This window comes from Narcine bancroftii, chromosome 8 (genome assembly GCF_036971445.1).
Source record: "Narcine bancroftii isolate sNarBan1 chromosome 8, sNarBan1.hap1, whole genome shotgun sequence".
NCBI lineage: Eukaryota > Metazoa > Chordata > Chondrichthyes > Torpediniformes > Narcinidae > Narcine > Narcine bancroftii.
In genome coordinates this window covers 97186293-97197714 of record NC_091476.1, presented here as the reverse complement: position 1 = coordinate 97197714, position 11422 = coordinate 97186293, and the positions used below count along the sequence as shown (strand labels likewise).

Here is an 11422-nt window from a genome sequence, read left to right as displayed (position 1 = left end):
TCTGCAGAGACACAAGTAATGACTACTGACCTGTTGGAGAGAGATGGCGCCATGTCACGGTAGGTTCTGGCCGTCCAATCGCGAGGCACAGGAGTGTCACGTTGCTTCCCTCATTCACCGAGATACTGTTGGAAATGTTGACAATTTTTGGAGGAACTGAAGGAGACAAAAAAAATAATTGTTTTTTTTTTAAATGGTCAAGTATTGTAACTGCATTGGTGAGATTTAAAGTTATTAATATTTCATTAAACATCTCACATTGTCAGGGTGCATATAAAAAAAAATATTTCAGTACTACCCTCATCACAAATTTGAGGAAAAGCACATATCATCATTAAATAGGTTTCCAAAAAAAAACATTATTTCTAAAAACATCTTTTAACGTAGTTAAAAATTCAATCGTTAACAAAATACCACAATTGCAAACTATTCAAATTTACTTCAATTGGAAATGCTCTGACAAACGATTAATGAACCGGACATCCAAGTTAACATTTGTTTTCATTCTGAGACTTCCTCTCAGGTTTTATACCAAGATATCATTACTACAGAAAATAAAAGTCAGCTAACAAGCTGCTGTATTCAACAGACAACTGCAAATACTGCAAACACACTGCTGCTACTTGTCATCATTTTTGCGTGATTAGGACAGAAATGAACAAACTCTGCAGATGTTTTACCTGGGCTGAACCAAGAGGGACAATTCATTGTACTCTGTACTGGTATAATGTCTGAGATCTCATTTGAAATGGTGAAGTAAATGCACTGCCAACTTTAAACAATTTGGTCACAAAAATCACACACTTATTTGATACCAGTTTCTCTTCTGCTGCCTGGGTTCAGTGGGATCTCTGATTAACCCAGCTGAACACAGTGAAAATTGAGTCAGCAAACCACCTGGTAAAAATAAATTAAACTCAATTTTAAACTCTTCACAAGAGCTAAAGAAAGAATGGAACAGAGGCCTCTGAAAGTAAGGGTGAAATAAGTTAAAAATGTATAATATTATTTTAAAACCATACATTATGAAGTGAACTACAATTCACATTTATCAATACGAATATTATGGAATCAGAGTTTAAGAAGCAGAAATTATGATAGTATACTATTAAAACTCATTAATTTCTCACATGACTACACTGCAGTTTATAGATTGATGGTAAGGAACTTTAATTAAAATCTGAATGTTCAGTTGATTCTCTCTGATAATTAGATTACGTTGAAGAAAGTTACAAGTCTTGAACCTCACGGCAAGGCAGCAAATTATTGACTAACTCCGAGACTTCCACAATGAACTCCAAAGATTATCACAGCAGTTCCAGTGGCATAGGGGATTATGTGTAAGGAAGATGTCCTTTGCTCCCACACTCCCACAATGAGCTGTCTCCGGGAACAGAAGCAGCACTTCACGGCAGTAGCCCCTTCCCCGTTCACAGCAGCAGCACATCACAGAACACATTCCCCCAATTCATGGCACCCCACCCCATCCTGTTTGTGATACCCTTTCCCCCCACTGTTCAAGACAGCACCACGGCATCATCCTGCATTGAGCCAACCAGGGGTTTCCCTGTGATGCACGCACTCAAGCACTGATGTCACCAAGGTAACTGGGTTCACCATTTCTCCTTTTAAATCGCCAGAGGAGGATGCTGGGAAAAGTTTGACAGGGTTCCCTGACCACCTTGGAGGTAGATCTGGGAGCTGGTTGGATTTTGACCTTTGAAATGCTGCATTTGCTTGGTTAACCCCATTTTACATGGCAATTTCAAAGGGCCTATTATCGCTTTGGACCCAAACTCCAGATTTAAGACAGCAGAATAAACAAGGATTCCTGCAATAACAAAGCTCAGGACTCCCCAGGGGTGCATTGAAGAAATAGATGAAACAGTTTAATTGCACAAAGTGCTTCAGGTGCACAAATCACATCATTAAGACAAAAGTGCAAGGCTTTGAAGCAAATAGTGTATCATTATGCATGGACTTTCTATAATCTCCGTATAATGTGTTTGTGTTGTCATTTCGATTAGAATGGAAAATTGTGTCTTGTTCCTACTTTGCAACAATAAATCATCGAGCAGCTTGACAAAAAAAAACTGGGTCTTTGGCCCATAATACCTACACTGAACAGAGTACCAAATTAAACTAAAATCACTTCTGCCTCATGTTATCCATATTTCTCCATCCCCTGCATACTCATATGTTCCTTTAAAAAAATCTCAGCCCTATTATCATATCTCATTCCACCATTACCCATGGTAGTGTATTGCAAGCACTTAACACTCTCTAGGCACTTTCAGGTGGCCAATTGCCCCGCATGTAAAGCCGCACATTTAGGCAATATGCGGCTGTTTTGAGGCCACCTGAATGTGCAGGAGGCGCTCTTGAGGTGAGCTACGTAACCCTCCTCCGAGAGGGATAATCAGCTAAGCCACCTGAATGTAGCTGGTTGAAAGTGGATGTTAAAGGGTCAGGCTGCTGATCACAGCTGACAGGAGTCGGAGTGTGCTCAGAGCTGCATCCTGTGCAGTGGTGTCCTTCAGATGGCCAGCGTTGTGCTTTAATCGCTGCCACCTGAATGGCAATTTAAAGGGCCACTTCTGCTTCTTCAGGCGCATTCTTAGCGTAGAATGCACCTGAAAAAGCCTTCTGTGTAAAAAAAAATTGCTCTGCCATCTCCTTTAAACTTTCCCCCTTTCATCTTAAATGTATGCCCTTTCGCGTTTGACACTTTTACACTGGGAAAAACATACCGACTCTCCACTCTAAACGCCACTCATAATTTTATAACTTCTGTCACATCTCGTCTCTCCATTTTCCTCATACTGTCTAGTCCAGTGAAGTTCTCCTGTATCCTTTCCTTCTTGGTATGAAATCAATCAGAAATGCACACAGTACTTGAGTGCAGCCTAACCAAAGTTCTATACAGTTGCAATGCATCAATTTCATTTGCAGCCTGCCTCAAGAAATTAAAGACACATTCAGTAAACAGCATCAGAGGGATAAAGGACTGAACTAACCCATTCAGTCTTTCCAACTTGTGGAGCCATTCATTACATCAAGAATGATTCACCTTGATATACTGTATATCAATATATATTTTGATTCACTCCTCAAACCGGATGGGCAATCCCATAAATTCATCACCCTCTGAGTGAAAATATTTCTCCTCATCTCAGTCCATCTTATCTTGTAAAAGGCAAAAAGGTGAAGGTTCTATTATTGTCACATAATACAACATTTAGAATGTTATATTCATGAAATTTAACTTTTGCCTTTGTAAGGAAAGAGTCACCACTTTGTCCAACGTTCCTCACAGAAACTGACAGCATCCGAGGTTCCCAGGCGGGCCTCCCCTCCAAGCACTGACTAGTCCTGAGCCTGTTCAGCCTCCGAGATCAGACAATCCCAGGCGTATTCAGGCTATTTGGTGCTGTGATAAGGTTGGTTCATTAAAAAAGAAAACATTTCAAAGCATTTGTGGAAAAAAAAAGCCAAACAATTCTGACTGTTGCATACTGATTGGCTAGCGTTGGATGGGGTGATTCACAAGACCAGTTTTCAACAACATCACTTTGTGGCCATGTGAATGGGTTGGTCAGTTCACCATGTTCTCAAAATATTTTCACTGCACATTCCCAAATGAATTTTTACCCTTTATTTGGAAATTAGTAAAACTACTGCAAAAAAAAAATACAGTTTAACATTTATAAAATGCAGATCATTTCTAAAAAAAATTTTGCTAATGTTATTTTTCAAGCAATTACACAGATCTGAGATTTGGAAGGGGGTGGGGGGAGAGGAAGGGAATAAAAAGTACAAAAAAAAATTAACTTTGAAGCTAATTGACACAATTCTTCTGTGAAAACACACAGAAATGCAGGAGGTACTTGCTGGTCTCACAGCGTCCATAGGAGGTTAAGATGCATTACCAATGTTTCGGGCCTGAGCCCCTAAGAAGGGTGTGTTTTTAACTGCAATCTCAGTATCTGCAGGCTTTATTGTTTCATTGCACATTTCTTCAGAGACAGAAAATAAAGATTGCACAAAAGCTTTTGAACACATCTTCCTTTCATCACAAAACCATTATTCACAAGGTATTTTATTTTCATTTTTGTCATCTGTGTGGTTAAGTGTTCACTTCTGACAATTCAGCACCAGCTGGAGTGAAGGTCCTTGCAAATCAGTGTGATTAACAAACAATTGACGTTCCTAATGTATTCACCATTCCCAAAGAAATGCATCACTTTCCTATCCAACTTTTCTGAAAACAATTTTAGTTTCCAGCATTCAGTTCCTGCCCACTTCCAAGTTGAATTCATGGTATAAAATCAATTGAACACTGCCTTTTGAATTCCAATCTTAAACCTACTTCTGCACATTGAAGAAATCTATCCTTAGGATATTCAATGTTCTTTTTTCATCAGTTTTCCTGCCTTCACACTGTTATTGAATTTTATAGCCTCGGTCTTTCACAACAAGTACTGGAACTCATTTATTCTCAAATCTTTCAGTTCCACTGGCCTCTGTGCTCCAGAGAGTTGAGTACAGGATTTTCATTTTATAATTTCAAATCCCTCCAGAAGTGTGCTTTTATCTTTTTTCGCATTATCGGTCTCACAGTCACCTACCAAACCCCCCCCCCCCGCCGCACCTTGAAGTGATTTCAGAATTTGCTGGCATCCACCGACTTTATTTCACTATCAAAGTCATTTTTTCAGCTATTTTGCCGCAACATTGCAGAGCTCAACCAGAAAAGAACACAAAAAATAGAAGTAGGATTAAATCTCACAGTCCCTCAATTTTGATCTGCCATTCAATGTGGTCATGGCTGATCTGTTCCCAACTTTTCCTCAATTCCTTGATCTTTTAAAACTTTATCAACTTCTTCTTTACATAAACCTGGCATTCAAATCTCTACACAGCTCCAGGGTGAAGATTTCCAGAAATATGCCTTTCTTTGAGAGAAGAACTCTCTCACCTTTAAAACTGTGCCTTCCTTTATGCTCCGATCAGTAACCACAGCATGTTTTACAAATATTTTGAGATAACCTCTGCAAGAAGATGTCATTCTAATTTGACATTGATATAGTTCAAGTTTATTATCATCTGGTTGTACTTTTTACTGCAGGCAGGGCAGAATTTCTAATGACCGGCATCTGTAAACTGCATTCAAGAAGAAATGAATACAAAAAGAAGTGTAAACATAACTGTCTGTGCAAATACAGTCAAGAAATAATGGACAAAGTAAGAGCCCTGAAACGAGTCTCTGAATGAGCATGTTGTTCAGGAGTCCGAGGGGTAGTGACTATTCCCGACATGGAGGTACGAGTCCTGTGGAATCTGTCCCTCTTTCCTGATGCAGTAGCAAGAACAGAGAATGTCTTGAGTGGTGTGGATCCTTGATGACTGTAAAATCTGCAAGATGAAGGTTGATAAATCTTGCTCTCCCTTAGGATCCATAGGAAATAGAGTCGCTGCTGCATCTTCCCGATTAAAGAACCATTGATGTGCAGTGGAGAATGGTTGACCTTCATCCTCTAGATGTCCACAATTAACTTGACAAAGTGCCTCAAATGTACTCAAGTAACCACTCTCACTTTTTGCATTCTTCTTTTCTTGAGAAATAATGGAAAGATACAAGATGGAGGAAGACCAATTGGTGTTGAAATGATTGAAGAGCAATTCAATTAATCCCAGTGGGTTCTTCTTCAACTAACCTGTAAGGCTGTGACTTTATTTGCTCAAAAAGATGCAGTGCATCAAGTAAGCACAATCTTTATTTGTGTCAGTTTTCAACTGAATCATAAGCATAGTTCAATGATATTACAAAAAAATCATTGCCAAATATATATCACAAAATGTATAACCTGCTGAGTTACACAGTATATCCCACCTATGTATGGTTTTTACAACACCCACTGAAATAATTTCCCATTGACAATTTTCACACACACTTTCCAGAGAAGGGCATTTACACTAAATATCTAAGCTGCGGTATTTTCGAAGGCTGGACGTGGGTTGACTTCAACTGTGACGTAGACCCTGCGTGAAAAATACAGCGACTCTGCGTCAATGTCCAAAATGGCCCTCAGGCAGAAGAGCAAAATGGCTCTCAATCCACAGATCACATTAAAGTTAGCAGTGAGTATGTATAGCACTACTTGAATTAACCTTAATTTCATGTGTTGTGTGCATGCAAATTTAAAAATCCCATGTTGCAATGTTACAAGCTCAATGCGTCATCATGTACGTCATATTCATTAGCCCATTGTTGCTGACCAGGTAGTCTGCAAATTTTATAGGGCTGCCAAAGGAAACATTTCGGAACAGGAACAAGTCACTCATTTCTATTTCCAACTTTTTACACAGCCTGTGTTGTGGGAATTCTGCAAACTTTTCCCATTACGCAGCAAAAATTTCCCGTCACAATGCTGTATGACCTGCTGAGCATTCTAAATCCTACCTGCCAGTGATCCTTCTACATATTGTGCATTTTGTGGCATAGCAATTAACTTTGAAAAATAACATCTAAATTTATGTGCGGGGTATGTGTACTGGAAAATCACATCATAATCTTGCACTTTGCAGTATCCTTATCAATGAAGACAATTTCGGTCTGAGTCCAACACAACTACTGATACTACCCGTACCAAATACATGTCAAATCAAGAAACAATGTTCTCTGGTCCTCAGTGCAAAATATGCAGATACACAACCAAACATAACACATACAGACAATGCTAATGCAGGACAAGTGTTTCATCTACACAAATAAATAAATTTGCTTTGTACATGAAAGTATCACAGTTCCCAAACTAACGTTAAGCTCATGCTTTTTATTTTTGCACAGTTTTGGTAATAGCCATGCAGAACAATTGGCATGCACACTGCTTGGTAATAATGCCATGTTCATCCTGTGCACTCCATCACCAAAACCACCATGAGTTTCCAGAACAGCACCATGTTTGGTCATGCTTCCAATTGCTTGGTTACCAGCTGGGAATACATTTTTATGTTGCCTGGGCATTTCACACTTTCACACACCTGTGAAATCTCTACTTGGCCTTTGGTATTATTTGGATAAAAACATCAAATCCACCAGTCTTGCTTCGAAACCATGTTCCTTATCATTCCAATCAAACCCTTCTTTATCTTTTCAAAAGAGCTCATTTGTGAAATATGACATTCAGCCCATGAACTCAATACTTCTGACAGGAGATAGACTCATATTTTATGTAGCTTGTGTAACTTCCTGATTTTTGTCATCTACTTCAGGTCTCATGTATTCCAGTGACTTTTTAAAAAACTTTTCCAGCCAGTTCAAACAATTTTTGCATTGACATCCTTTGGAATATGATTCACACTTCATGCCTGTCTGTCTTTTCATCTATAATCCCTTTTATCTCTACCTAATCTCCCCCACCCCCTCTCATGTCAGGCTTTGCTGAAATTATATTTTTTCCTCATGATTTAGAGCACTTTAAATTATCTCATGATGTGCAGAATTTGAAATAGTATTTGACACCACCAACCAATGAGAACATTGTAGGAACAGTAGAGGTGAGTGCTCTCATCAGGGCAACTCCAATGCTTATATCCTCGAGTCCAAAGAAACACGCATGTCCCACTACACTCTTTCACTCTTCGAATTTTTTAAAATCTCAACTGCTGCTGTTCTTCTTATCTCATTGGCCTCAATTTTGCTATTAAGCCTAACATGACACGTTGCCAAATACCTTGCGAAAATCCACACACAAAACATTAACTGTAATCCCCACTCCTCCGAGTAATTAAAACAAGCTCAGAAAAATGGGTTATTGACATAAATTGATGCCAACATAAAGGCTTGCATCACACATAGGAAAATTCAAGCCACTTTTGAATAAAGGTAATTAATTAAGGGAATCAGCAAGCTCTCCATTTAATTTTTCTCGTTTTGGGATGATGTACAAGTAGCACTCGACTTCAAATTAAACAGAAATCATAAAACGACAGGAATGTTGATCATTAAGCACAGATTGCCTTGAAGTAAAATTTATTAAAATCCCTGTGTTTCACTGGGCTGAAAAGCGCCTTCTTCCAAAACTACAAAGAATAAAAATTGCCTGGAATGCCAAGATTGAAGAAATGACTCTGAGACCTGGTCAACTCGCACCTCCCACCCCCCCCCACAAGTTTTTATTTTATTGACTCTTTTTGCTTTTTTTTTTTCGGTGGACTTTAAGTTGCTCAGGTATCTTCTTGGGTATATTATCTTTGGATTATTTCTGTGACTCGTTTGTAACCCTTGTTATTCTGCTATGTTTTATTTTCTTTTCTTACTAGTATGTTTTTGTTAATTTATTGTTTTGGGGTGGGATCGGGTTGAGGAGTGGGGGAGGGGGGCAAAAAGATTTGGTACAACATACTCTGTAAAAGGGGCCAAATGTTCTTCTGTATTGTTTGAAATGCACGAGTCTGTAAAATCAAAAATCAAATAATTGAACAAAAAAATACAGTACGTCAAGAGCATGGAGAGTGACTCTTCTCAAGAATACTGAAACGGCTTGCAGAAGGAAGACAAAACTAGCCTACAATGCTTTTAACTCAACTGTTCCCCCCCCCCCCCCATCTTTCATCAGAAGTAAAACAGGTCTCCACATCAAACACGGCCAAGGGTACTTGATGCTACGTGATGATCCTGCAGCTCATCAATCTGTTGCACAACAGACTTGTTCTTCAACAAAATGCTTCTTTTCCTTGCAGAGAGTCTTTGTGTTTCTGAGAGATACACAGCATGACAATTCGACACAGGCATTGAATCTTCATTGATTAAACAATTAAACCAAAGAAAATTTTCAGATAACTTACAAGATGATCAGGCATTTGTTAAAAATATACGAGGAAGGGATCATCATTACAATAAATAAAACTGGCAGAAAAAAAATGCTGCCGAAACAAATTCCACAATAACAGAAATATGCTGGAAATACTCAGCAGACCAGGCAGCGTATCTGGGGAAACTACCCAAGTCTTGCATTAATTATCCCTCGTCAGAGAAAAGTTGAGGGACGGAATTTCTCCCTCCTCAGATAATGCGGCATCCGTCAAGTATTCCCAGCATTTTCTGCTTGCGCTCAAGTAACTGCAAAACAGGCCAAGCAGACCAGCCTAATACTAACATTTTTCTTAACTGCTGGTGCTAAACCCAAACAAGCCCAGTGAAGAGCAGCATATAATGCAGAACCCTGAAATGTTAATATAAATGGAGAAAACTCCAGACATCAAATCATATAACCGCAAACTCTCCAAGTAATATACCCATGATGTGAAATTAATTTTAATTTTTTTTTACTTTAGAGATACAGCATGGTAACAAGCCCTTCTGGCCCATGAATTCAATGAACCTACTAGCTCTGTTTGTCTCTGGAACATATGAGGAAACCAGACCATCCAGAGGAAACAACAGAGTACCTATGGATAGATGTTAAAATTCTCAAACTACACTTCAAATCACCAATGCCTGAAGAGGGCGCACAAAATCAGTGAACCGGTGCGGACTCGAAAGGCCAACATGGCCTGTTTCCGCTCCGTAAATGGTTATAACACATTCAGACACAGAAAGAATATGCAAACTATTTACAGACAGCGTGGATACAAACCTGGATCGCTGGGGGCTATAATTGTATTATGCTAACCACTCCCAGTGACTATACAATGAAAAATGGTATGAAATTGTAAGGTACCAATAGGGGTTCTGTATATTGTGCCTTACACAATTTAATGGGTTTCAGTCACTGATTTTGCCCACAACTCAAAAAAAACTGTCCATATTTTTTGTGCATGCTGTCTTTTTAAGTTTTACTTATTCCTTAAATGTAGATGATTTTCATAAAATAACTCATGACCATAACTCAGTATGTTCTATTTTGTTGCTGACTGCAAGCGGAGGTCTTCCCTGGACCATCCTCATTTTAACATCCCAGAGGTGGAGAATTGTATTCAGAATAACTGTGCAATTGTCAGGAGGGTTCTCATCAATGTTTAAAAAAAAGTCTTCAGCCCATTGGTTTTTCTCAAATCTATCAACAGCACTTTTATCCTCGGGGAACACCTTTGAGAGATTTACGAACTGCAAGAATAAGAAAGACAGCAAACAATTTATTGGCCTCGGCATTTTGATTGCAGTGATGAACAATGTCTCACTCAGCATGTAATATTCTTGCTGCCTGCTCAGTGACAGCATCAGTATTCGGCACGAGATGGTGCTTTTCATTTTCTGTATTCCATTTTTATTGGTAGGAAAGGGGATGGTAAGATTATTTGGTATCTCTGCTGTCACTTCAAGAGAGCTGACAATTCACTACACCAGCGGTGTTCACTCTCGTGACTTGTGCATATGTTCTCACAACATACAACAAAAATCACTTTCATTTCCAAGTCGCAGTTCTCATGTGAAACTTCAGTTTGGTCAAAATATTAATAAAATTCAGAGGCCCCTTAAAAATAATGTTTGTATTGGAAACATGGAGAATATGAATGTTTCATTAGAAATAGAGCAATATTTGGAACTTTGTTTTAACAATTCTTTTGGGCTGAATTGTACTCGATTTCTCCTGCATTGCAGTCAAAGGCATCTTTCAGTTGCGATTCAAATACTTTCACAACAATTGAAATGATATAAAAATTAAGATCTTTTGAAAATTTGTTAAAAAAAGAGGAAAATATATTAAACCATTGTAAATTAGATAAGCAGGTGGAATTAAATAACAAATATAAACATATAAACTGACACTAAGGTTCATTGAAGGATTAACCTTGCCTCCAAGACTTGAACAGTGCCCTCCATAATGATTGGGACAAGATTTGTTTTCCCTTTATTTGTCCGGTTTTGAATTTGTGATCAAATAATTCACATGTGATTAAAGTGCACATTCTAGATTTTTTTTGAGGTTATTTGTGTACATGTACAAATTAAAGCATAGTCGCCTCATTTCAGGCGCCATAATGTTTGGGACATTTGGCCTTACAGGTGTGAGTGATTGTTTCATTAGTACAAGTATAAGAGAGCTAGGCTTGCTTCTAAGCATTTGATCACCTTCAGAGTGTTTTGTTGCCATTTTTCAACACGAGGACCAGAGTTGAGCCAATGAAAGTCAAATAAGCCATTACGAGGATGAAAAACAAGAATAAAATAGCAGGGGACATGTCCCAAACTTTAGGATTACCAAAATCAACAGTTTGGCAGATCATTAAGAAGAAAGAGCATACTTGTGAGCTCAGTTATCACAAAGGGACAGGTATTCCAATGAAGACTTCTACTGCTGATAACAGAAGATTGAGAACTACAGAACATCACAGCACAGAAACAGGCCTCTTCCGCTCCTCTAGTCTGTGCTGAACCATCTTTTTTTTGCCTAGTCCCAATGGCCTGCACCCAGTC

At 38.7% G+C, this 11422-nt stretch overlaps 1 protein-coding gene across 8 annotated transcripts in view; it reads right to left on the bottom strand.

Annotated features, from left to right (window-relative positions):
• Positions 1–11422, bottom strand: part of opcml (opioid binding protein/cell adhesion molecule-like) — a 1099456-nt gene that overhangs the window by 392122 nt on the left and 695912 nt on the right. For all 8 annotated transcript variants that reach the window (XM_069894524.1, XM_069894518.1, XM_069894519.1 and 5 more), the window contains exon 3: positions 31–156. In XM_069894524.1, the coding sequence (XP_069750625.1) occupies positions 31–156 (126 nt within the window). The remainder of the gene's footprint in view (positions 1–30; positions 157–11422) is intronic.